The sequence below is a fragment of the Ahaetulla prasina genome, chromosome 3 (genome assembly GCF_028640845.1).
Source record: "Ahaetulla prasina isolate Xishuangbanna chromosome 3, ASM2864084v1, whole genome shotgun sequence".
Taxonomy (NCBI): Eukaryota; Metazoa; Chordata; class Lepidosauria; order Squamata; family Colubridae; genus Ahaetulla; species Ahaetulla prasina.
This window is the reverse complement of record NC_080541.1, coordinates 58,975,995-59,003,683: the sequence shown is the minus strand read 5'-3', so window position 1 is coordinate 59,003,683 and position 27,689 is coordinate 58,975,995. Positions and strand designations below refer to the sequence as shown.

General features: G+C 42.1%; 2 protein-coding genes across 2 annotated transcripts in view; both read right to left on the bottom strand.

The window, feature by feature from the left end:
- Nucleotides 1-8,254, bottom strand: part of SMCHD1 (structural maintenance of chromosomes flexible hinge domain containing 1) — a 102,657-nt gene extending 94,403 nt beyond the window's left edge. The window contains 1 exon segment of the mRNA XM_058176587.1: nucleotides 7,995-8,254. Coding sequence (XP_058032570.1) covers nucleotides 7,995-8,213 — 219 coding nt within the window. The 5' untranslated portion in view covers nucleotides 8,214-8,254.
- Nucleotides 8,255-8,840: 586 nt separating this feature from the next.
- Nucleotides 8,841-27,643, bottom strand: NDC80 (NDC80 kinetochore complex component). The gene is made up of 17 exons (XM_058177446.1): nucleotides 27,517-27,643; nucleotides 26,654-26,768; nucleotides 26,196-26,285; nucleotides 25,570-25,696; nucleotides 24,996-25,168; nucleotides 23,666-23,768; nucleotides 23,076-23,162; nucleotides 22,233-22,326; nucleotides 21,394-21,500; nucleotides 21,158-21,302; nucleotides 20,650-20,855; nucleotides 19,687-19,839; nucleotides 19,011-19,100; nucleotides 18,498-18,590; nucleotides 15,833-15,963; nucleotides 13,480-13,582; nucleotides 8,841-11,302 (listed from the first exon to the last, which is right to left on the bottom strand). The coding sequence occupies exons 2-17, from the start codon at nucleotides 26,752-26,754 to the stop codon at nucleotides 11,144-11,146; spliced, it is 1,962 nt and encodes a 653-aa protein (XP_058033429.1). The 5' UTR covers nucleotides 26,755-26,768; nucleotides 27,517-27,643; the 3' UTR covers nucleotides 8,841-11,143.
- Between the last annotated feature and the right edge of the window lie 46 nt (nucleotides 27,644-27,689).

Below are 27,689 nucleotides of genomic sequence, written 5' to 3'. Positions count from 1 at the left end.
GATAGCCAGCAACTCTTTTCCCCAGATGGTGCAGTTGCGCTCGGAAGGATTGAGTTTCCTGGAGTAGTAAGCGCAGGGAAAAAGTGTGCCACCATTCGTCGGAGCCTGTAGCAGCACCGCTTCAAGAGCCATATTGGACGCGTCCGTCTCCACCACAAAAGGCCGGAATGGGTTGGGATGCCTCAGGACGGGTTCCGTGACGAAGGCTTTCTTGAGGGCTGTGAATGCTTTTTGCGGCGGGGGACCCCACCAGAATGCAACCTTCTTCCTGAGGAGCTGGGTAAGTGGAACCGTCAGTGTGTCGAAGCCCGGGATGAAGGTCCGGTAGTAGTTGGCGAAGCCCAGCAGGCGCTGAAGATCCTTCACCCGACGAGGGGCTTCCCAGCTACACAAAGCTACTTTGCGTGGGTCCATGGCTATGCCTCGGGCGAGATGATATGCCCGAGGAATTCTATGGAAGTCCGGAAGAAGACGATTTCTCAGCTTCGCATTGAGTTGTTGCTCCGCAAGCGTTGCAGAACCAGACCGACGTGTCGAAGGTGGCTTTCCTGGACCGAGTAAATCAGGATCTCGTTCAGGTAGATAACCACGAACCGATCCAACATGTCTCGAAACACGTCGTTCATGAAGTGCTGGAAAACGGCGGGAGCGTTGGTCAACCCAAATGGCATGACAGTGTATTCGTAGTGTCCGTATCGGGTGCCGAATGCCGCCTTCCATTCGCCTCCTTCTCGCATCCGCACCAGGTTGTAGGCCCCCCAGAGATCGAGCTTGGTGAAGATCGTGGCCTCCTGCAACCTCTCCAGCAGCTCCGGAATGAGTGGCAGGGGGTAGCGATTCCGCACCGTAATGGTGTTTAGCCGGCGGTAATCACAGCACAGGCGCACGTCCCATGTCTTCTTCTTCACAAGAGGACCGGGGCCGAGAGAGGGGACTTTGAAGGCCGGATGAACCCTCGGGCCAGATTTTTGTCCAGGAAGTCCCTGAGGGCGGCCAACTCGGGCTCCGACATGGAATACAGGCATCCCACAGGCAGTGGTGCGCTGGGCAGACGGTCCACGGGGCAATCGTAGGGCCGATGCAGGGGTAGTCGGTCCGCCTCCTTCTCGCTGAATACGTTGGCGAAGTCCGTCAGCTCAGGAGGCAAGGAGATGGCAGCGGTGGGGATGTTCTGGCCGGCACAGGTGTGGCGGATGTGGTCGACGCACTGCAGACTCGGGAAAGAGATGGCGTTCCGCAACCAGCCACCTGAGGATCGTGGGTCCGAAGCCAGGCCAACCCAAGGACCAAGGGAAAATGAAGGTCCGCCGTGACATAAAACTGGATTGCCTCCTCATGGTCCCCAATAGCCAGGCGCAAAGGCTGGGTGGCGAATTTAATGGGGCCGGACACCAGTTCTCCTCCATCAATTGTCTCTACCCGCATCGGAGGGTCCACCGGAACCACGGGGACCGCAAACTGGGTCACAAAGGCCTGGTCCATAAAGTTTGTTGTGGCCCCTGAGTCCACCAGCGCATGCATCTGGAGCCCGTCTGACTGGTTCCCCAACCATATCTGTGTGTCCAGAATCAGATGCCGAGGGGGCCTAGTCTACTTCCGCAACGTCCAGTGGGGGCTTAGTACGTGCCCGACCTAGGGTTTCCCCAAGGTCGGGCCTGCTCCGTTTTCCGATTGGTCACGCTGTGATTCGGGGACCGGCGTGCGTGCCCCACTTCGCTTTCTGGGGCAAGAAGCGGCGAAATGGCCGGGCTCCCCACAGTACAGGCACAATCCCCCTTGGCGCCTCCGGTTCCGCTCCTGGGCTGTCAGGCGAGGTCTGGCCGCTCCCAACTCCATGGGCTCTTCCGCAGCGGTTACAAAATGTGGGGCGGGGGTGCAGATGTTGATGGCGGGTCCTGGGGGGCGCGACAGGACGGGCGCTGTTGCAGACGGGCGTCAAGGCGGAGACAAAGGGGCACCAAGTTGTTGAGGGTCCGCGGCGCCTCCACCCGGGCCAGCTCGTCTTGCAGTTCCTCTGAGAGTCCCTCCTGGAACGCGTCCACCAGCGCTGCATCATTCCAGAGTCCTGGCACAAAAACCGAAATTCGGCGATGTACTCCTGCAGGGGGCATTTCCCTTTAAGGAGTTCCTTAAGGCGCCTGGTTGCCGTCAGCGTCCGAACGGGGTCCTCGTACATGATGCGCAGGTGCTGCCAAAAACGCTGTTGGTCCTCCAGCAGGGGGCTGTCCTGGAGCAAGAGGAGCGTGGCCCATCGGGCAGCCGAGCCGGAAAGAAGGTTAATCACGAAAGCCACCTTAGCCCGGTCATCTGGGAAATCCTCTGGCCGCATAGCCATGTAGAGCTGGCACTGTCCCAAGCAGGTCGGGAACATCTCAGACTGCCCAGAAAACTTATCCGGCACGGTTATCGGGCACTTGCGACGAGGAGGAGTGGGAGGACAGGGGGGGGGGGCTGCAGGCACATTCCCGGCAGCAAGTTGGCCTGCCAAGTGAGCCACTTGCTGCTGAGCTGTTGATTAGCCGCTTGTAGCTGCTGTACCTGCTGCTGTACCTGCTGCTGGTCCATCTTTGGTAGAAGATGGTTTAGTCGGGGTCTTGGACAAAATGTTCTGTTTCCCTCTCCCAAAACTCCCAACAAAGAGTCAGTCAAAGGCCTTCTTTTCTAATTTATTTACATAGATAAATGTCCTGGCCACGTCTACCCACGGGCCTGCCAAGTCTCTGGAGATAACGAGGAAATTATAGATAAGGCCAGAATTACTCAGGAATATATTCTTCCCTCCATTGATACAATTTGCCCGCGCAAATTCATTGCTTTGTCCGAGACAAAAAACCAGGAAGTCCCGTCTCCTATTTATAGTCTCTGCAGATGTCACTGCATGACCATCATTCTTTGGCTTTGTCCCAACGCTTCCTCTGCTGCACACGCTGGTCACGTCTGCACAGTCTTGCATCACTCCAAAACTGTTCTTGGGGCGTTGCCAAATCAGAAGGCTCGTGAGAATGAGGCCTTGCCGGCCCCTCCTCCTCCCTTTGGGTGGGTGCCAGGGAGGGAGAGGGCCCAAGAGAAGCAGGCCTTGCCAGGTCTTCTCCCTCACTTTCTGAATCATCCAAGTCCAGGAGTCTGGGTCCAGGAACCTGGGTCACAACAGCACCATTTGTGGTGACATGACAGCCGGAGTCAAACAGTTGCCTGCTAACAATCCCAGCAGGGACTTGTGGCCCGTAACCAGGGTGAAATGTCTGCCATACAATGAGTCATGGAACCGCCAGACTCCAGTGACAACACCCAGCGCCGGAATAGAAAGCAAGAGGATCCTCCCAGCCATTAGGAAGCTGATGGCTGAGAACAGCCCGCACACCAAATGGTGAGGCATCACAAGTCAAGACTAGGGGCAGGGAGTCACTGAATTGGACCAACACGCCGTCATATGTCAGTAAATTCTTTATTTACTGACATAAAAACAGCTGCTTTGGCCGGACCCCAATTCCAGGAAGACTTCTTTCCAAGCAGCCTATGTAAGGGTTCGGCCATGGTGGCCTTTTGCCTCAAGAAAATGCTATAAAAATTTAGTAAGGAAGGCTTGAAGCTCTTGTTTATTCTTAGGGGTGGGAGCATTTTGAATGGCGGCAATTTTGGATTTCGTTGGGTGGATCCCTGAGCCATCGATTATGTACCCAAGGAACTCTACCCAGGGCACTGCGATTTGGCATTTTTCACACTTCACTTTAAGGCCCGCCTCCCTGAACCTGGTCAGGACAGTTCTGAGCCGGGCAAATAGGGCAGGTTTATCTGTAGAGGACACCAGGACGTCATCAAAGTAGGGCACCACCCCAGGGATGCCCTGTAACAACTGTTCCATTAAGCTTTGGAACAGTCCTGGTGCCACGCTGACCCCAAATTGCAAGCGGTGGCATTTAAAAGCACCCCTGTGGGTGACAATTGTCTGCCCCTCGGCCGTGCTGTCATCGACTGGGAGTTGCTGGTACACTTACGCGAGGTCTAATTTGGCGAAAGTTGTTCCAGTTCCCAATGAATGCAGTAAGTGCAGAACGATGGGAACAGGACAGGTGTTCTGCTGCAAGGCCTTGTTGACTGGACACTTATAGTCCGCGCAGATGCGGACTGAGCCATCTGCTTTGACAGGCATGACTATAGGGGATTCCCAACGGGCATGGTCAAGCAGCTCACGGATCCCGTCCAATTAATTTGTCAAACTCTTTGTCAATTTTTGGCCTGATTGCAAGAAGAACCCTGCGAGAATTGATTCTAATGGGCACTATTTTGGGGTCTAGGCTGAAGAAAATAGGTGTTCCTTTCTAATTGCCTAGGCCGCTGCTGAATATGTCCTCGAACGCCTTCACATGGTCCTCAGCACCGTCGTCTGCGATGGTGTTGATGCTGGTCACACCCATGCCCAGGGCCTCGAACCAGTCCAAGCCGAGCAAGCTTGGCAATGTCCCCTCAACTACGGGCCGGATCCTCAAAGGGCCGGAAAACCCCCGAAATTGTATTTGGAATGTTCCGCTGCCCACAACGGGAATGTAGTTTCCTTGGTAGTCTTTGAGTTGCTACTACTGCAATTTCAAATCTCTTTCCTGGATGCCCGGAACAGTGTTCTTCATGGTGTTCCATGCAACAATAGCCAGGGACGATCCCATGTCGATTTCCATCTCGCACTCCGTCCCCTCGATCAGTACGGTTATGTAGATCGTTTTGGCTGATGAGCGGGTTTGTCTTATGTTCATCTGGTACACCTCTCTACAGTGGCAGGAGATTTCTCTCTGCGCTTGGGTTTCCATGGCCTGGATTTCCTCTTGTCCAGTGTGGCAGCGGCAACAGATTGCTGCTTGGCTGTGAATGCAGATGGCATGCTGCCACGGCAGACTCGAGCCAGGTGCCCTTTCCCGTCGCATCTCTGGCACCCAGTGTCTTTGTGTCTGCACGTTGCTCTGGCCCTCCGCAACCTGCACATGAGGGTTGACTATATTCTGCGTCGGGGTAGGCTCTTTTCTTGTTGTCTTGGAGCCAGTAGATATCATTTTCGTCTTCCGACAACTCGATTAGCTCAGCGCTGTCCTGATGCACTGCGGCTTGGCGCGAAGTCGGCACGTTTCCCGTTCTTTACGGGGCCGCAGATTTCTCCGAGTTTTCTGCAACTTTGGCCTCATCTAAGGCCGTTTGTAGAGGGAGGGCTGGCTTTGGTAACAACCACCTTTGTAGGCTAACATCCCTCACTCAACTTATGAACTTTTCCAGCAGCACATCCTCCAGCTCTCTGAACTTGCAATATGCAGCGGCTTTTCTGAGTGCCACCACATAGTCGTTCACGGATTTGCCTTCCTCCTGCACTCTGCGGTGGAACTTGCGTGTTGTGTCTGCGCCCCTGAGCCAGGCCCCCTGCCAGAAAGTGACTCGGAATGTGAGGGGAAATGGCCATCAGGATTTACCTCTGGAGCAACGGCTTCCCTGGCTGGCCAGGTGGAGGAGATAACGAGGCCTCCATCCCCTGACTCTTTCCCCCCGCCTGGCCCACGCCTCCAGACCCGGATGATGGCAATCAGGCCTGGTTGGACCCTAGGTTTCATAGGCAGGAGAGGTGGGAACAACAGAAGCAGGGGTGGGGCAGGCCTAGGAAGTGCTGAGTCATGGAGCCACACCCCACAGGATATAAAAGCAGCAAGGGCTGCTATACCACTTCGTAGTGAACAAATCAACTGCTTAGAGAGAGAATTAGAGCTGAAGTCGTTTGTTCCTGGTTTCCTGGCTGACTCATCGGCATCAAGAGAGATAACAGACACTTGGCAGACGCTCGCTAGTTTGCTGCCAGAGCTGATAGTTGCCGGCTAATTAAGTCATCGCTCGTTTCTCCCGGACTGTGGAGGGGGACAGAACATTGCGTCTCTGGACGAACTTTGACTGCACTGGGGCATAGTGTGCCCGACTAGTGTGTTTTGGAGCGTGGCCCATGATACAGCTTGAACCTTGACTGATTCAATGAGTGCCTTGGCCATATCAAACACGTCCATACCGCAATAACTGAGGAACAGTGCTCGCTTGTGTTTGTCAGACTGTCCCAGGAGGTTGTTTGCCTCCATGAAGCATTCAAAGCGATTCATGTAGGAGTCCCAATTGTTGATGGCTGGGTTGAATGGAGCTGGCGGAGCGTAAGCAGTCATTATACTGGCAGACAGTGATTCTGCAGACAGCGAGGAATGCCGGTTGCTTCCTACTCCGTTGGGACTGGTCTAATTGTCCTTAATCTTCCGATCCCACCCTTGTCGCCAGTGTTGGATCCGATGATGGAAGATACGGACACAGCTCTTTCAGTAACAACAGCTCTTTATTAGTAGACCATACAATCCGACAGGGTGCTAGTCTGGCAGTGTCCTCTTTATAGAGAGGGCTGCCAGACAGCTTAGCCAATGAGATTCAAGTATTTTCCCGCCTTTTTGGAGGACCTGAGTGAAAACTATAGCAACTATACGGCATATAACAAAAACTATTGTCTCTGCAAAGAGAGCTAGTTTAGTGTAATGGTTAAGGAGCCAGGCAGAAACCAGGAGACTGTGTTTAATTCAGTGGTGGGTTTCAAATTTTTTTACTACCAGTTCTGTGGGTTTGGCATGGCTTGGTGGGCGTGGCAGGGGAAGAATACTGCAAAATCTCCATTCCCACCCCACTCTAGGGAAAGAATACTATAAAATCTCCATTCCCACCCCACTCCAGGGAAAGGTTATTGCAAAAATCCCCATTTCTTCCCGATCAGCTGGGACTTGGGAGGCAGAGAATAGATGGGGGCAGGGCCAGTCAGAATTTTTACTACCGATTTTCCGAACTACTCAAAATTTCTGCTACATGTTCTCCAGAACTGGTCAGAACCTGCTGAAACCCACCTCTGGTTTTATTCTTGCCTTTGGCACAAAGCCAGCTTAGTAATTTAAGCCAGTCATTCTCTCTCAGTCCTAGGAACAAGTCATTTCTGAAATCCACAACTGCAGGTAACTTAACTTGTTGAAGAAGTCACCAAGAGTCAATATTAACTCAAAGCCACAGCCAAAAAAAAATCCTGCCAAAAGTCATGTTACAAAAGACAGACTGACCAGGAACCCAAGTGTTATCTTATTCTGTAAACAACTGCAAAGATACAAGACTATATGCTCAATTTGCAGAAATGTTTAGCTTTTTACAACATAGAGATTGAATCTGCTCCCGTCCATTTAGGAATTTACTGAACCGCACACCTTTACCCAGCCTGAGTATATGTTTAAATGCATCTATGGCTTATGACAGCTGAGCTGGGGGTTTTAATGACCTTTGCATGCCAACTTAAATTTGGCTTAAATTTGGATTTTAATAAGGGGAATTTTATTAATTTTAAATGGGGTTTTAACTGATGGCAATTTTTTAACTTTGGGCTATTTTAAATAAGTTTTTTAAAGGGTATTTTAACTTGTATATTTGTATTGTTGGTTTTTATCTTGCCTGTACACCGCCCTGAGTCCTTCGGGAGAAGGGCGGTATAAAAATTAAATTAAAAAAATTAAATTAAATAAACTTTTCTAAATTCTTATTTTTACCCTTAAGAGCATGGAACAAGAACAAACGTTATTATCACATGATGGAAAAATACAGACGATGATCACAATCGATATCACGATTTTTTTTTTTAAAAAAAAAGCCAACCTAAGCAGCAAACAGGAAGCATACTCATTTAATAAAACTGTTTCTTAAGTCATTCCTGACATACAGGGGGAAAAAAAGATATGTCATTTTCGGTGCGCTACCGCCGTCTTGCTCTCGGCTATAAATTCTCGCCCTTCTAGCTTGACCGTTCGCTGTTCCTTTCCAAAAAGCTCCTATTCCCGCAGAAAGAGAGGCCGAGGGTAGGGAAGCGGGATCGAGACGACGGGGGGAAGACGCCGCCGGTGACAGCAGAGGCGCAGTTCCCTTAACGACGCCGCATTTGAATTCGCCTCCCTCCCTTACGTTACCTTTCGGATGGCTTTAAGCAAGCTCCCGTAGTTTTTCTTGTCACATGTAAGGCTTTTTTCGGCGTCATCTGACTGGTCCCGACGCCGGTCGTACACGAAGAGCCTGAGGAATTTGCCGTCGGTGTTTCCTTTCGCCGCTGCCATGTTGCGCCGACGGCCGGCCACCCCCGCTGGGCGCTGTCCTGGGCCGAATGCAAGTAGATTGTTTCGTTTTAGCATAGGAAAGGCACGGAGGGGGCGAGGAGAAAGAGGCGTGGCCTGCATAATATCGGGGGGGTGGTGGCGGGGGGGAGGAGGAGGAGGAAGGGAGAATGAGTGGGTGGAGCGAATGAAGACAGCCCGAACTAAACGGCTGAGGCGTAGAGCGAGACGGAGCCGCGGGGCAAACGAAGAACGAAAGCGGTCGCGGGAGTTTCGTTTCCTTGGCAGGAAGGAGTGGCCCGACGGAGTGAAGCTTACGAGAAAAGACAACGCCCCCGTAGTGACTTGTCCTCCCCGTAACGAGCGAAACAACATCGAAAATGCCAAGCGGCTGCTCTACGACGCAAGACACGGAAGAGGGAAGAGCTCTCCATGGAGCCAAGGAGAACAACAAAAACTACCTTTCTCTAGAGCAGGGGGTCTCCAAGCTTGGCAATTTTAAGTCTGGAGGACTTCAATTCCCAGAATACCCCAGCTAACTTTGCTTGGGGAGCCCCTTTGGTTGGGTAGCCCTGCTCTAGGTGCCTTGCACTTTGGGACGAGGGAATAACGTTCACTTTTTTCAAGAAGGGTGGAGCAGAAGCAAAAAATTAAAACATAAGAAAATGAAGACAATACAAAATAAAACACATAACCTAAAATAAACCAGTGCCTATCTATTTTTTTATTTATTTATTTGTCACATTATATTTAAGCATAAGCATGAAATAACTATACGATATATAAGCACATATATATAAAACCATAAGTATGTAATAACTATATGAAATTGTATACAATCAAAGGGAACATTAGGACAGGAACAGTAGGCATGTTGGTGCTCTTATGCACTCCCCTTACAGACTCCTTAGGAATGGGGTGAGATCAATACTAGACAGTTTTTGGTTAAAGCTATCTATAAGTTTAAAATACTGTAATAAGTTGGATTTTGGTGTTTTTTTTAAAAAAAGTTTTTGCCCCACTCATTCTGGTTTCTGTTTGTAGGAAGTTAGCACCCACCCCTCTCCTAGGAAAATGTATTCTAGGAAATATTAAAAAGGTAGAATATTATATTTTCCCTAAAGGAGAAACATGTTTCTAAAGACGAACTTGGAGCCTCAGCTCCCTGTCATTATTCATTATTGATCAACCCACTGTTGGTTGAAGATCAGCAAGTTAATATAGACTTATATAATGTCAGAGTTGGAAGTTACATTGGACATCCAACCCACTGCAGGTCTCCACAACTATAGCATCCCTGACAAAAGTCATGTAGGCTCTGTTTAAATATCTCCCCTCCTGGAGAGTCCACTACCTTTAAGGCATTTTGTTTCATTGTTGAATAGGTTTCATTGCTAGACATTTTTCCCTGATGCCTACTGAAATATTTTCCCTCCTCTAGCAATCATTTGCTTCACTCTTTCCCAGAATTCTCTAGTGATACTGCATAAAGTTTTACCAGAACATTAGCTTGTTCCTTCAGTACCCTAGATAACCTGTATAAATTTAATAAATACCTGCTGTTTAAGAACATAACCAGTGGATTGGACGCCTGGCCTGTCTAGCCTAGTCTGTTCCCACAGTGGCCAATCAATTGCACAAGCAAACTCTTCTCTAGCAAATTGTTCAAAGGCAGTTATGCTACCAATCTTTTTTTAAAAAAACCAACCAAGTTGGTCAATAGCACATCACTTTGTGGTAGCCAATTCCAAAATTTAATTACATGTTTTGTAATGTTTGATCTTTTGTCTGTAGTCTTCCAGTATTCAGTTTCACCCACAATTCCAGAATTTTGAAAAAGGGAAATTAGCTTCTCATCCACTTAATCCACATCATGTATAAGTTTGTACACTTCAGTCACATCCGCCTCCTTTCTAGGCCAAAAACAGCCCAAATGTCATATTTTTTTTGTAGGAAATTGGTCCAGCCCATCCTAATCTTTTGATGCTCTACTTTTGTGATTTTTGAGTTAGGACAACCAAAATGCACACAATATTCCAGATATTCTTTGGATAAGGGCATTATATTGGCACCTCTATTTTCAATGTTTATTATTCCTAATGAATTGTCAGCTTTTCTTTTAGAGCAAATGCAGTTTCAACACCTTCACTGAACTGTTTACCATTAATTTGGCTGAAGAATCCGAAGAATGTATTGTAATTGAAAACATATTTTCTGCTGAGATTTTTTTGTGTGAAAGTATAAGGAACCCAAGTAGATTTTTTAGTAGGTAAGAACAGAGTTGTGTTGCACTTTTTCCTTTTTTGTCGATTTGAAAATAGTTTTCATGTCCATATTTTCTGCAATTTGCAGAACAGGGCAGCATTCAGCATGGACTTCAGTCCCAGCTCTTGTGGCCATGAGGTGAATTGTCTTATTTCATAATAACATGGATTTATCTTCTTGCCCAGAGATTTTGTGAAATATTAACTATTTAAACCTCCATTGTCGATTTCAAAATAGTTTTCATGACTATATTTTCTGCAATTCGCAGAACAGGGCAGCATTCAGCATGAACTTTAGTCCAGCTACTGTTGTGGCCATGAGGTGAATTGTCTCATTTCACAATAACATGGGTTTATCTTGCCCTGAGATTTTATGAAATATTAACTATTTAAACCTCTGGTTTCCCCATGTTGATAATTGGTAGGCAATTACAGCCTTTACATTAGTGACTCAATTTTCAGTCATACTTTTTGCATTTTAATTAGTGCTTTCAAGAACAAAACAAGTATATATAAAATATTTGAATCCATGAGCATTTATCATTGTCTATGTACTGATACTCATAAAACAGAGTCAGGTTTTCTGGCCTAGTGTATTTATGCATCCAAACAGTGAATATTGGTTCTAATAACTGAACTATAAAAAAGAGATAGCCTCCAAATACCATAAGTTCATATGAACAAAAGGTACAATTCAAAACATTATAAAACACTGCCATAGCATGCAAACATTTTAGAGCATTTCTATACTATACAGACGTTATTTTCAGTGTCTGAAGTATACAGGGTACTCATCTTCTTTTTGTAATTATCTAGGATTTCTTTCAAGTTCATCAGCGGATCTTGAGATACAAATTCATTGAATTCTCTGTCAATTTTTATATTCTGTTCAGTCAAGTATTTCTAGAAGAAAATGGTAATAATTATATTTTAGTGCTTATAGTTTTGATTTTATAAATGCAGAACTTGCATAAGAGGCAATGTAAAATGCAGCTGTTATCTGTAGACAATTTTTTTTCTATAAAACCAGTACAAAATTATGAAATGTTATAAAAACAGAAGTTTTATGTGAAAGGTATCTTGAAAACTTCCATATGCTTGAACAGATTTGTAAAAATTGAAGAATAGGCAGAGAACATTACCAACCATTCTTCATAGGGAAGATTTCTTGTCCTGGCCCTTCTCCTTCTTGTAAATTTAGGGAAGGGGAAGGCATGATTTAAGTATGTTCTTTCATGTTCTACTCATAATAGAAATTAGAAACTAAGATAGATTTGAATCCAACCATGTGGTCCTGTCCACCATTAAAACCATCCTTCCAAGTAGTCTCCATGTTTCCAGTGTCTTTCTCCGCACTTGGAACCATCTTTAGGATTTACTTAAATATTTCTGGGGAAGTTGGAGTAGGGTAGGTGTTTCTGCATGGGAATGTTTGTCTTTCCCAATATGATTAGCTAGAACTTAAACTGTGAGGAAAGTTATAAATGGTTTTCTCTAGACAGGCCCTCTTGTGGACAATAATCACCTGGATTTAAGGGGAACAACTGGGTCCTCTGTGTTATGGTCTATCTATGGGAGAAGGAAAGAGAGATCCTCTGCCTTGTTTAAGGAATCGAGAGATGGGTCACTGATTTGATTCTATGTCTGCTTCATTTGTTTCTTCAAATATCTTAAGTTCCTCCATTGTTAAAGGATTGCTCTCTCTGCCCAGCTTTCCTTTTTCTTGTAACGCATGAATGCTTATCTTTCTCTCTCCTGTCCATTGAATTGAGAGATGAGGAGGAACATGTATAAAGAAGCCTAAAATAAGTGAAAGGGATAGTTTGACAGTGGAGATCAGTGTGGTAGCAGTGCTGAAGGAGAAGTAGCAGCAGCCTGGCAGCAGTGAAACAGCCCTAAGAGGCCCAGAATTCTGTAAATTAGCCCATAAGAGGTACCGTATTTTTCGGAGTATAAGACAGACCGGAGTATAAGACGCACCTTAATTTTTGGGGTGGAAAACAAGAAAAAAGAATTTTGCCTCTGCCTACCAGCATCAAGATCAACCATGTCCACACTTCCACTTGATTTTGATAATGAGCAGCACAGATCTTTTTATCTGTTCTCTTTCTATCTATCTTCTCTTTCCTCCTGGCCAGATATGCCGCCTAAAACGTGATGCGTTTTTTTTGCCTCTGCACACCCCGTTTTTGGAATCAGGAAGGGGATCATGGGTCTGCCTCCTGAAAACGCCTTCCTTTGGAATCGGGAAGGAAAGCTGCCTTTGGAATCTATCCTGATTCCAAAGGAAAGTATTTTCGGACGGCAGACCCATGAATGCATCGCATTTCAGGTGGTGGTTCTGGCCAGGAGGAAAGAGATGAGTCTGCTGAGAAGGAGGATGAGGGCGTACAGCTGTGCAATGTGCAACAGGAAGGAAAGCATTTTCAGGCAGGAGCGCTGCGATCCCCTCACCGAATCTAGAACAGTTTCCAATTCCCCGCTGCACATTGCAGGGAAACTGGCCGCTGCCTAAAACGCAGCTCTGAGAATTGCATTGGGGAATCAGGCCAACAGGCAGCGGTGGCTGGAAAAGAGGGATGTTTCACTTTAGGAGCTCCTACTCAGCTCAGCTCCCGGATATGGAGAGGGCTTAGGCAGATGTGGCAGCAGCGGCTCCTCACATTGCTGGGGAGTGAAGCCATCGTAACCATTGTGACCTGAGCTTCCCGCTGGGCGGCCAGAGTGGTGACCAGCCACGAACCGTGGGGCCCACCTTGTTCACCAAAGGCTCTGGGCAAATCCCCCCCCAAACTATCCCGAAGAGGTTTGTTCCTCAGGCTGTGCCCCGACCCAGATCCCTGCCGCCTGGAACTGCCTGAAAATGTCCAAAAGGTGGGGGCTGGCAGGGGAGAGGGGCTACATTCAGAGTATAAGACGCAGCCAGATTTTCACTCTTTTTTTGGGGTAAAAAGCTGCGTCTTATACTCCGAAAAATACAGCATTTTGATTGGGGGAAAAAAATTGCCCTATGATGCAACTTTCCGCCAGTTAAAAGGTACACACTGATAATTTTAGTAGTATATAATAGCACAAGTTACCTCAACTGTCTCAAGATGAGTAAATATTAGTTCCAGAAGATACTGCATATTTTTATCCATTTTCCTTTTCTCTTCTGAAGTTGTTTGCATAACCACTTGATATCTGAGGAATAAATATCAGAAGAGGGAAGGTGAAGAGAATATTGCATTATTTATATTGAAAAACTGTCCTTCTATCTGTAAATTCAAGATTTGTATGAACAGCCTATAATATACACATGTAGCATTCCAAAATCTAAACATGTTTCACTGAAAAATTTCCCATTTAACTAAGATTAATATTTGTATTGCATTGCCTATTGCTTGTATGATTATTTTATTTTGCAGATTTTTTTAAAAAAATATTGTTTACATTTTAATTGTAAACTGCCCAGTCACAAACTGAGATGGGTGGTGCTATAAATTGAATATATAAATATGTGTTAAATATAAGGAAAATGATCATTTAAAAGAAAATTATCATGTATTATTTTGTATAAGAAAATGGAGTTGATATTGTTTCTAAAAAGGTAAATGCTTGATATGTCAAATGGAACAATTATAAGCTGTTTCAAAATTACTTGTATGTAGCAACTAACAGCTAAGAACCACATATCTATAGCCTGAATGCCAGCTGAAACCACAAACAAAGGAAGTACAAAACTAACAATAGAGTTTATGTTAGCAAGGAAGGAGTTGTTGAACTTGTTAAAATTCTTTGAACAAAGGTGGAGGGGGCTTTTAGAAGAATTGAGTAGGATGCTGTGTCAAAAAGGGGAGGGAGAAATGAACTTGTGTAAGGGGATAAAAGCTAATGCTTTGTTTCGTGTCTACTTTCTGTGTTTGCAAATACGTGAATAAACTTCTTTGCTGCTTTCAAGTTGTTATCTTGGGTGTGTGTGTGTGTGTGTTTGTGTCTGTGAGCGCACTGGAATTTCCGGTTGCAACCGCGGCAAGAACAGCTAGAAAATAGTGGGTTCTGTTGAATCCCGAGAAAATCCATCTGGTAACCGCTGCCAGGAGACCCTTCAGGGTCACAGCTGTCCTGTAGGGACGGTGAAGGAAGGAGAGGAGCTTTGCTGATCATGAAGAATCTGCAAATTCCTCGTTAGGTCTACCTTGGACCGCTAGACACTCAAATAGGAGACATGGGTAATCACGTGAACTCCAGGCTGAAGAATAATAAAAGGATGCTCTTGGGGCTTCTTTTCAGGATCAGTCTTACCCGAACTGAAAAACTGTGCTGCTGAAGATCCGCTGCCAAACCGAAGCACTCAAAATGGCTGCCAAGCCTCCCAGATGCAGGTTCAAAATGGCTGTGACCTCAACGAGGCTCCCAAAATGGCCACCGCACCGCCATGTGGCTCCAAAATGACTGCCACAACACAAACTGGCTTAAAAATGGTCGCTGCAAGGTCTTCCAGGTACCAGAATAATCGCCGAACCTCTTTGCTGCTCTGTCCGATACACAGGTCAGCGCTACGGAGCAGGCTCGTGGGCGCTGCCTGAAGCAGCTTCCAGTGGTGCCAATCTCACTCACCCTCTAGACAAGCGCAGGGGGACAGAAGCCTCGAATCCCCTGCAGGTCAGCTTTTCGAGGCAAAGCCTGTGAGAGCTGCCCAGAGGTCCTCAGCCAACCTCAGCCTGAGCCTTCAGCGGGCTCAGGCTGAATCACCCTTCACACTGGAACGAACAAGCCACAGCACTTCAAATTGCAAACCAGAGAAAAATAGAAAAGGAAAATCTGTTTTTCAAGGAAAAAAAAGAGTCAGGAATGGACAGCTCAAAGAAAAACATCTTTCCAGCTAGACTGGAAAGCTAAAAGCTGGTAAGCAACAGGAAGAGGTGTGGTTTAACAATATGCATTCAGTCCAAGCAGCTAACAGACATTAACCCATTCCTGACTGCTGTTTCTTCCTTGGTGGAGAATTTAAAATATTAAGGATTAGAAATGGTGGGAACCTTGAGATATACTCCCGTGACGGATTGAATATTGTTAATAATTGGTATTATTAGTAATCTTATACATTTGGAATATTGATGTTATGGTAGAATATGGGTGATTTTTAAAATATTGAATGACAACATTTATTAAGGGATAATAAACACAGGGTGTGAAGAAATGTTATTTATGCTTAAATGAACTAAAGGGAAAATGTAAAAGGAATATGAAATGAGACTATTATTATTTGAAGTTGGAAGATTAGAATTTCACATACTATTTATATTATTATTGTTAATATTGTATAAAAAAGACCTGATCCAAAAAGTTGTTGTCTTGAGTTGTTCCATATGTGAATGTGCACTGTTTATAACATATTCAACTCAGAAAACATTCTAAGTCAAATCTTTGATTAATTAAAGTTAAACTGACCGGCATCGGGTTTCATGTAGTTCCTTCATGGCTTCACTGACACCCTCATTGACACCATTATAAAGCAAACTTTTATGTGTCTCCAACAACTCCAGCTCCTTCTTACTATTTTCTTCTTCTTCGACAACTTCCTGCAATACATATATGGATTAATACTTCAGAACTTAATCATGTTTATGAAACAGATATACCGTATCTATTGCAAGAAGAGAGCATTATAAGTTTAATATAGTGACATTGCTCCAGTTCTATGTTGTTAGAATTGTTGTATGTATTTATCTTTTAAATCAAGGGTCTCCAACCTTTTCGACCTCAGGGACCACCAAACTCATAATTTTAAATCCCTTGGACCACTGGGGGGGGGGAGAGAGGGTCAGCCGCCTTTAGGGCCTACCTGTCTGCTTCTGCGCGGCCTCCAGGTGGGAGGCCCGAGAAAAAGTGCCTGGTCCAGGCACAGAGCTTGGAAACCTCTTGTCTTCCTTCTCTCAAGAAGCTTGGTCAATCTGAGTGAAGGAAAATGAAGACTACCACAGCTGTGGAATATTGGACCGGGCCATGGTTGGGCTGGAAATCTCCACCAAAGGGGGTTGCACGTGTAATGTGCAACTTTGCACATGGGGCAGCATGCAAAAAGGAGCGCAGCCCTTGCTGGCCAGAACGAGATACTGGTGCTGTTTATTTATTTATTTTATTTTATTTTTCAAATTTATATACCGCCCTATCTCCCTAAGGACTCAGGGCGGTTCACAGGCACAGTTTATATGTTCAAATACATATAAATACAAATTAAAAAACAACAATTATGTTACGGATGGGGGCAGCCCAAGCAGGCCAAAATGGCAGTGGCAATGGCTGGAAGGTGCGGGAATGAAGCGCTACTTGCATTTGCATGGCATCAGCATTCCATCTTCACCATGGTATATTTGTGCCAGCTGGTGACAGCAAGGCAGCCCTTGTCTCCTGCCGCCTGAGGCTCAGAGTGGTAAACCGCATCCAGGAAGCACTACAGCTTTTTTCCATTTTATTTCTTCCCTACATTACAGTACACTGTTCATAACTGTCCTTTTTTAAATTTAATCAGCATCAACTTAGAATCTTAACTGGTGCACCGTTATTATTTTTTGCACAACATAATCAAGGCAATGCAGCAAAGAAAGCAAAGCTAACAAATCTCAGTTCCCCTGCTTCATGCTAAATTTCTTTTAAGAATTTGTACTTATTCCCATTTTAAATATATAGGCATATTCATGCCTGGGATTTATCCACCAATCCAATAGAAGTCTTTAAATCCCAGTGTTTCTAAATCTTTATTTTTAAATCGCACAGGCAAAAAAAAAGCAGGTTGGAAATGGAGGATTTGGGAAAGTAATGGTTGGGGGGAAAAAAATCAATGAGAAAAATAGAGATGTCCAGAAAGGGACGGCCAATGTAAATAATAATAATTTTAAAAAATCACAATCAAAGGGGATTTGGGCAGCTAACACTGGAAACCACCAGCTGGGTACAAAAAAAGGAAGGGGTCTTTTTTTCCCCCCTAGAAAGAGCCACAGGGAAAGAAGGGAAAAGAGCCAGTCAGCTTTGTGTGGAAAAGTTGGGCAAAGATACTTCCAGGATATCTTATACCTGTTCTGATACCTCTTCAGAGATTGGGTGGCTACGGCCAGGAAGAAAAGGAAGAGCAGAACGGTTCCAGGAAGAGGAGGAGGAGGAAACCTCCTCCTCCTCTTCCTGGAACCGCTCTGCTCTTCTTCCTTTTCTTCCTGGCCGTAGCCACCCAACCTCTGAAGATCCAGTATTTCCACCTCATCCAAAAGATCCAAAATCCACCTCATCCACCATGGCTGGGGGCAGAAGGATGGAAGGGGTGGTGAGGGCTTTGTGGGGTCCCTCTGATGGGATATGACTTGAAGTAGATGAAGGGCTTGGCTTGGCATACGACAACCGGCACTGGGCTCGACCTGCCGGCTGGAGGGGAGCTGCTGAAGGAAACTGATGAGGGGGTGCTTGGGGCTTGGAGCCCTTGGGGTTAAACTGCGTCCAGAAGCACCACAGCAGAGAGAAGCAGCCGGAGTCAACCCTGGCTTTGCTGTCCATTGCAGACGCTAGATTTGCCCCCTGCAAACTCTCGTCTCTCAAGGACCCCGCCCAAAGTTTCCCGTGCCACTTCAGCGAGTGCTCCCTGAGAGATGAGTTTGCAGGGGGCCGATCTAGCATCTGCAATGGACAGCAAAATCAGGGTTGACTCCGGCTGCTTCTCTCTGCTAACAGGCAGCCAAGCAACTGCCTGCAGGACCCCATCCTATCTCTGGAGTCAAAGTGCTGAAGTGTGAGCGGCGCAGGAAACCTTGGCTGGGCTCGAGAGAAATGCAGCGATTTCTCTGCAGACCATCAAAATTTTCTCGCAGACCACCAGTTAGTGACCACTGTTTTAGATCATTAATTTTTATTCTAGCTAAAATATATTTGAAAATACTTTACCCAGCTAGTTTTTATGAGTCAGAAAGGATTAGAACTCCAGTTCTCCCAGTTCTAGTTAAGCACCTTACCCACCACACCAGCATGTTTCTTTACATTATGTGTACAATGTTTCTTAGCAGAAAAAACCTCTTAATAATGATTTATATAGAGATGAACTTACAAGCATATATCATATTTAGTACAATACCTTTGCCTTTTGCTGACATAAATCTTCCAGTTTTTGTATTTCTTCTCTTAACATTTTCACAATGCTGTTCTCTTCAGCTTCCATTGTATTTACCTTAAAGAATATTATTTAATAAAGGATGTTAGTACTGAAAGTCAAGGGTGCCTCCAGTTCACATCCTTTGCTTTCAAGTCTGCATTTTTTGGCAATAGATGAAAACTTCCCACAATACGCTCTAAATAATTCAAAAAAATTCTGAATCCAGCTGACATTTTCACATTTGAAACTCTTTTGGCTTACATACAGGACAGTTTGAAGATCTATAGGAGTATTTACTGAACAGCTAGAAATTTAGATTGCATTGTCCATTTTTTTTATTATCATTTTCCTTTCCTAGCAACCCTATACTTGTTTTGAGCACTGAATTATGATTAGGAATAAGAAAAGTATAGATAAACAAGAAGTAATATAGATTGCATTACATTATACAGTATAGCTGGTTTTCCGTTAGACCAGAGATAATTAGGAACTGACCTGTTCTAAGGTATCTTCTAAGCCAATTTTTCTCTTTGTTGCATTTGCAATCTCTTCTTCCGTCTTGTTTATAAGATTCAGAAGGGGAGCCTGCCATAATTATATAAACACAATAAAGAAAAAAGTACAAAGTTTTCCAGTGAAGTAATCCAGTTACAGGGTTCAAGAAAGAAATACTTTAAATAAATGGCACATGCATATAATATATAAAAGATCTTCCTATAAACTGATACGGCAATCTTCTTTCCCAATAAACTCTTACATTAGTTCATACTCCAGGGAGAGGTTTTGTATTATAAAGTCACAGAAATCGCCATGCTGGATCAGACCAATGGTCTATCTGTCAAACATTCTGTTCCACATAGTAGCCAATCAGATGCCAATAGGAATTTGATTAACAAAACAAGATAGCAGAAGCCCTTTCAGTGATGATGTTCTAAGGGAGCATCCAATCTAATGTGCAAAGATTTTTAACCCTTCTTTAACATATTCCAATCTATACATAGTACTTAAACCAATTTTTCTGCATAATAAATAAGATATCAATTTCCCCCGGCACTTATTGTGATAAGAGTAATGAATTTCATCTTTAAGGATTATTAAAATATTATGTTCATTTATTGAAAGAAAACGATTACCTAAAAGAACTTTATATGAAAAGTGAGCTTATACTTACACGAATCTGAGTTCTGTACTTAAACAGACAATTAGGCCCTGCATCAGGATTGAATTTAATTTCAAAATCAAGACCATCTGAATTCTCTGCACTTGTAGGAATTAGTTTTAATTTTCGAGCCAATTTATGGTATTCTGTCAAATCTGCTTCAATCTATAAAGAACAAACAAAATTAAGAAGCATACCCTAAGAATCTTACAGCTAATGAAGTCTATGAAAACTGGAATTGCTTCATAACCATAGCATTGTTTTGCATTTTCAAAGTTTGTCTTTTCTATGCCTATATTTAAATGTTAGTGCAAGCTGTTGTATCTTCTCAGCTTCTGAAAAACATTAAAATTACTCAAGACAAATTATCAAAAGTTTTTGTCCCTTTTGATTTGATGGGCAATTTAAAGTTGGTTAATACATGAAGACAGAAAATTCCAATTCACACTTTTCTGAATGAAATAGATCCTTTCAAAAATATGATTTAGATTTTTGGATTTGGCCATTAAGGTATAAATATTAGCAAAGACCTTTTTGGATCATAATCTTGTGAATTTGGTTTATAGCAGGTTCATTTAGATGAAGATGAAATGAAATCTTGCTACAGAATGGTGGTGAAATGTAAAGAGAAATTAAAATCATGTCTGAAAATAATTTAGATAAAGGTATTGATTTAAAAATGGTTTGAGACGCTTTCATTAGGTTATTTTATAAAATATACTAGTGAACCCCAAAAAAAGAGTCACCAAAAAATACAAGATATTTTAGATGAGATAAAGAGAAAAGGTGACCTTAGAAACTTCCAGAGAAGATAAATATTTTTCAGCAAATTAAGGTTTTACAATGACAGTTATAGATACTAATTATTTTTCTACTAGCAGAATAAAATATTATTTAATTCAGTTTATGCAAAATAAAGCAGTCTCCCAGATGCAAATGTCAGATGTTCAAAACTTTTGTTTTAGCTATACATACTGCTTCTTTTCCTCTTGCGTATTTTAATTCCTCATTCCATAGTTGCCGCTGCTCTACTTCAAATTCCTTGGTTAATTTATTTACTGCTTGTTTCAGCTCCTCTATTTCAGAATTCAGTTTCTCAATGTCTGCAGTGGAATATTTTTGATTATCACAAATGACCACCAGACGTGAATTTTCCTGTTTCAGTGCTTCAATTTCCATGGCTAAAATTCAAGAAAAATAAAATCTTGTTAAGAAAGCAGGTAAGTTTTTTAAAACATAAGTTGAAGCTTAACGTTACTTGGATAAAATTTCAAAATATTAGGAACTTGATCTCATAAGAAGAATCTACTAAAAGGCATGAGAAACTTACTAGTACTAAGAAAGATGTAATTAAATTCTCTACTTCTGTTTAGATCTTTCCTTTGAGGTGAGAAATACTCAATGTTTTCTTTTAAAATATTATAGTGAGACACACTATACTGTTACTATACATTTAGTGATGTTGTGTACAGTTTCTCCTTACCAGCAGCTTCTTGCTCCTCTGTAGTACTCTTTTTCTTTTGACTGAAGTTGTTTGAGAGAGATTCCAAACTGGCCATATAAGCCTCATATCGTTTAGCATCTTCCTGTAAAGATGATTTCAGTCTCCGTAGTTGCTCTAAACGGTCCTTTTTCAGACAAAAAGATGGAATTGTAGTCTGTTAATTAAAATCAGACTTATAAATACATCTGCCCAGAGCTACGTACACAATTACTCACTGGTTCACTTTCTCTTTCCTTTTCACGCTTTGCAATCTCTTCCTTCAACCTTTTTTCTTCTTCTTCTAAGGCCGCTAAATTCTTTCCCTGTACCTGAAACAGATCCTCTGAAAGAAAGATCAAAGTAATCCTTTAATCACTCAAGTGCTCTATAACTTTGGTTATTAATTGGAATAAGTAATTGAGACAAAAAGTATACGCTGGGTAACAAGTTGACATTTTGCTTCATTAAATACCAGATTTAAACCATTTAAAAAAAAACAATTGTTATAATTTCAGTGCATTTCCGTCACTAAGTAAAGTAGTCATAAAGTGCCACAACATGCAACTGTATCACTTAGTGCTGGCAAAAATGGCAGACCATGTTGTGGTTGCTAAGTGAAAACGTAACATGACTATGGCAGGGGAAGAGGCATGAATCCCAGGCAAGCAGGTGATGGGCAAGAGCTCTGGGCATGTGGGTGATATGGAGCAGGAGAGCACTATGGAGTAAAGGATTCCCATGCTATCTGGGGCTTCTCAGGAGAAAAAAATGGTGGGAGTGGGAACAACCTTCTGCTAGAGTTAAACACAAAAATACTTTCCTTAGCCACATAAGCTCTAGCCATCAATCTACGGTAAGTATCTTGAGAAATAGTACAGAAATTTACTTAATCTCATATTTGTAGATTAAGTGAGATGATGGAGGGGGGGATACTAGAGTTTAAACAGAAATATTCTACATTAATAGCTTGGTGAACTATTTTTTAAAGAAGTTTGAGAAACTGCAAAAAGCAAATGGTGAAAGATTCATAGTAATAACTACTTTTTAAAAACATTTTGCAATGTAAATTACTCACTTAATTTGGAATCTATTTCAGCATCGAATTCTTCAAAATTGTCTCTACTCTTCATGAAATGGTCATAACATTTTATACAGTAGTCCACAAAAAGCTGAGGACATAATTGTAAAATCAGTTTAGTTTTAGGGATTTTTAAAAATATGCTAAACAGTATTGCATTACAGATTGGGTCTGTTTTTTCTATCTCTGTTAAGGAAAGCTTTCACATTCCTACATCAAAACAGTTAGTAAAAATGGTAACCTTTAATATACATCAGGTATATTATTATTGCTAATAATATACCTGATGTATATTATTATTCCTAAGCAACATATACTAAATGTTAATCATAATCATTATTGATATAACAAATTTTGATATATACAACTATTAAATGCAAAAACAAGATGAAGTATTCATTGTTTCTAAAATGCTTAGCATAAATGCATGAACTGGAAAAATTGTAAGCTGTCTTCAAAAACAGGTAACAAGCTAACTGTCAGCTGTGTGAAATCACAAGCCTAGCAAACACGATGCCAGCTTTAACCACAAGCAGGGAACAAGAACAGTAGAACTTATGTGAGACAATGTGGGTTACACAGTTAAAAACTGTGAAAATGTAGCTAGGACAAAGGGGAAAGGGGGCGATGAGTCTGTGTAAGAGGATATAAACTGACTTCCATGCTTTGTTCAGTGTTCACCTTCGTTGCACCTGTATTTGCAAATACGTTAGTAAAGTATTTTGCTGCTTTCAAGTTGTCACAGGTAGTTCCATATGCAAACGTGCACTGTTTACAACATCATTTTATTGTCAGCAAGTAATATTTATTCCACAATTTAGGGAGAAAGAGCTAAAATACCTTGTTATGCAAAATTTCATCGTCAGTCTCTCCAAAAATCTGTTCTTCATCAAATGACTGTGGTTTTTCTTTCATATAAGTAAACAACTAAGATACAAACAATGACATAATCACAATGAATGTTTCCTACTGTAATAGTATAGCATACTTGCTATTTCCTTTTTCTGAATTAATCAGAATACAATTTATGTTTCCCTATCCATTTTTCTGAAGATTGTTGCCAATCAGAAACATTATTAAATTTATTAGCATTTATATTAATACAAACATATTTATTTTTTAATGAAATTTATTTTGTTTTTGGTCTCCTACTTTTTGGTGAGTTCCTGGCATGTAACTCAAATGTAGCCCTTTGCCTGAAAATTATTGACTGCAAATTTGTTATCACTATTTGTTTGATAAAATTAATATGGCAACAAATATGCAACAACAGCTCTAACAGTACATTATATATTACAAACATCATTAACCCAGTTATATACTTTCAGTGTATCCCTTCTATATTTATAAGCAGATCAAAATTAGATGAAATGCCAGAAAATACTGTACCTATAAATGTAGCTAAATATATAATCGGTTATCTATAATACCTTGGAACAATCTATCAGCCAGACTAGAGCTGCTACAATCTGAGGCCACGTATGAGGAGCACCCACTGTATACATAGAGCTTTTCGACAAAGGAAATGGATAACTGTAAGAAAAAGATTTTCTGTAAAAAAATGTACTTTTTCAAGAAAATGCCAGATACAATTCAAGCTAAACAGACCCAAAAAGATCTATAAAATCACTAGTTAAAATGAATGTTAAGAATCCCATCGTTATTTTCTTATGAACAACTTAAGGTTTCCCCTTTCTCTATATAGGATATAGCTATATATGACACAGCTAGATAATCATGCCAGTATAAAATAACAGCTTGCAAACCCAGCTGTCAATATTGTACTGAAGTCAGGAATCATTTGTAGGGAGGACATATATAGTTATATTAGCTGTATAAAGTTGTCTCCTTTTAAACCAAGCTAAATTCCTGGCAGGCATTCCAGGAGTGTCTATGTAATTTGCTTGTTAACAATACAAGATACCTCACTTAGTCTCAGGCAGTGACTGTTTTTACAACAGTGATGAAAAAGTAACTTTCTGAGCAGTGCCCACATTTACAATCTTTGCAGTGTTTGTGTCACATTAGTCAGTTAGCACATGCTGTCTGTTCTGGACAAGCTCAGACTGTGACTTTAGTAACTGCTGTTCATGACTAATAATCAGTTTCACATATTCAACTTTTTTTTTCTTTTTGCCCACTAAGGGGTTCAGGGCTTGGAGCATACTAGGCAAAACAGCTGGCACTAGGACATTTCTTTCAATGTGTATTCCCCATTGTACCTGTTTACTTTCATGTAAGCCCTGCCTTTCCAATGAATGTAAATATAAGCATTTTCCCTTGCTAAATATTTCAGCACCAGGCTGAGCATTCCAAAGAGCGGGGGAAGTGAAGAAAAAAGGCTATAATATTTGCCCTTTTACCTGATGTCCTTGTGAATCGTACTAGAAACCTTCCCCGCCATTTGGGCTCACCTGGCTTCTTTGGGTTTGCATCCTTCTGATGCTGTAAAGCTAAAGAAAGCTGAAATCATAAGCACAGTTGTGGTCATATGATTTTCTATTTAGCAACTACATAACAACCAAGTTGCCTGTCCCAATTGCTAAATGAGACTACCTGTAATACAAATAGTTTGACTACTTATAAGAATATATTGTCTAAATATTACAAAATTAAAATGAAATATAATTACGAACCTTGATAAACTCTGGGAGATGGTAATTTTCTAATATGTAATCAAGAAATGTATCATCCACAAAATATTCTTACTTATATTCTTTTTAATTGGTGAAATTAATTAAATGGGTAGGTTGTACTTACCCAAGCTCTTTGAAAATTCTTGGGATTTCTTCTTCAAATTTGGAACCCGAAAGGTCACATGAAGGGCAAAATTGTTCATAAATAAAGCTGAAAATTTTCACAAAGTCCTTAACAGAAGGAGCTTGGAGTAATTTCACAGAGATTGTAGAATAATATCCATTTGTTGTAAGAAACTAGGAAAAAAATTAAAAGTCTTACTTGTTTTGGGCTTTATGACAGTTTACAGAGCAATCCAAAACTCTATATGGTCCAAATTATTATTCAATTAGAGAACTTTGCAGATTAATCATGTATTTTAATCAACAAAAATTTACATGTATTTTGGCTGTAATTAAAATACATTGCTGACAGTTCTAAGATGCATTTTTTGTGTGAAAAGTGAAATAGTTCCTAGTATTTGAAATTTTAAAATGTGAAGGTAATTCATACCTTTTTAAAAACCTGGATGGCCTATTATTTCTTGGCCCATTAGGCTATTTTTACTTTGCTTTTTCCAAAGTTCATTGATTAACAGGCACAATTTATTCTGATAAAAGAGAGATTTAACTAATGAAATTAAACAAGTGCTGCATACATCAGAAAGTTGACGGATACATTGCTGAATAAATGTTTTGTCATGAAGCGGTCTAGGCTCCTTGATTTTCTCCGTATTTCCAAAAGCACCATATTGGCTGTTCCGTAAGCTCCCAGGGCCACTAGTCCTAGAATTGAAATCACAAAATATGCATCCAGATTAACTATGGCATTATTCATTTTATCTCTACAAAACTATTTAAATATGGAAAATACAATTTATAACAAGTGAGACTTAAAAGACTAAAAAGAATGGCAATTAAGCTTGTCATTTGAAAATCTTCCACCATTTATATTGCGAATATAAGACAGAGTAATACAAATTTCATTGATCTGAGAACTATAGGAGAATTGACCTGATATGTTAAGGTCCCCCTCAAAAATGGCCAGGGCACATTTTTAGAGAAAGTCCTGCCAATTCTCGAGAGCTCCAGGAACTTAAAAAGGAATAGTAGCACAAATCCTAATACTTTTTTTCCATTCCTGATGCAAGTCTTTCCTGCACTAAAAACTATCCAAGTCCTTAATGCTCTTTCTTCTAGTAGAATAAAAATTTCATCCATACTGGAAGTGATACTGAAACATTGCAGTGTTCAAGTTAATCCTAACAAGTGAAATGCGAATTACCTTCTGCCAAAAAAACTGCTTTTCCTTTCTGATGTCCCTGGTGCGTGCTTTCCCACACTCTGCTTTCCAAACGTTGTCCTTCTCTCTTGCCTTGAAAAGAAAATATTTAATTGTATAAATTATTAAAAACCACCAAAAACTTAAATGATCTTTATATGCCATCCAATAATCTGCTCTTTTAATTTTTGCTACATATCTGACTTAAATGTGGTCTATTGCTTAATATTTATGTACTTTGTACTCTAGTTTACTGCATGTGTAAATTAAAGAACAGACCATATTTTAATCCTAGCTTAAACAAAATAGTGAAATTATCTAATTAACCATTTTTTTCACATAGAATACCGAACAGTAACAGGTAAACACAAGTGACATTAATATTTTCAAGCAGGCATGTTTTGGAAATTTAAGCCAAGTAAATGAATGCCACCTCAACTAAAGGAATCTGAGTGTCTTACGGTTGGGGTGTATGAAGTCCCGTCTTATTAGTATCCTGCACCCTCAGTGGCTGGATGGATTGCCGGCAACTGATTCGACTGGTACTTGAACTACGCCTCATTATTGTAAGGAAAACTGTAACACAGAAGGACACCACACTCTTTTGATACACTTGTAGAAGGGAAAGCAGATATGGTTCTGTCCATGGCAGCAAAAAGGATTGGAATGGATGGGTGGCAAAAGCCTCCGCTGATAATATACTGGAAAAGATTCAGCAGAAAAAAGCCCTTGGTTGCAAAGCAAACTCACTCCCAGTCCTGCACCCACCAAAAGGATTTTTAAAAAAATTGGGGGGGGGGAGAAACTGGGGGGAAAAAAGCGTAGAGTGCATTTGCTGAATATTTTTTCTCTCTCTCTTTCTGCAGGATCCAATCTGGATCAATCACCGGGACTAGAGGTTTGGTCTTCCGAGCTTTGGGACTCATGATGGAGCCCATCTCTTCAAGGGACTTCTAGATTGGATCCTGCAACGTTATCCCGGGACACGTACAATTTTGCCTTCCTTCGACAGAACGAAGCCTCCCCAAAAGGGGATTTCTGGACTCACTCCTCAGATGGCACGAAGAGGGCTGCCATCCTGAACCTATTTATTTGGCGGTAAGCAGAGCAAACGCTTGCAAGAGCGAATTAGAATATGTAATATAAAATTAATTTTCCTTTGGGGCAGAAAAGAACCGGGGATTTTTCTCTCGTGTAAGGAAAACTGAGACGGCGGCTTTAATTTTCCTCCGAGAAAAAGCGGAGGAGCGCTGCTGACCGGAAAAGCTTAAAGTAGCTGCCAACCGCGCCTTGGTTCCGCAAGAAGAGCTTGTATATTACCAACCGTTAATGTCTTCTCTCAAGCCGACCCAGCTGGCGGCCGATCTTAATCAGATACGAGTAACCTCCATTCATCGGTAACGGCTTTGCTGCAGTCACCGCTCGCTTTCAAATTTACCCGCCTATCGCAACATCCGTTTGCGTCAGTGGGCTAAAAGGAACAGAAAAAACGTCATT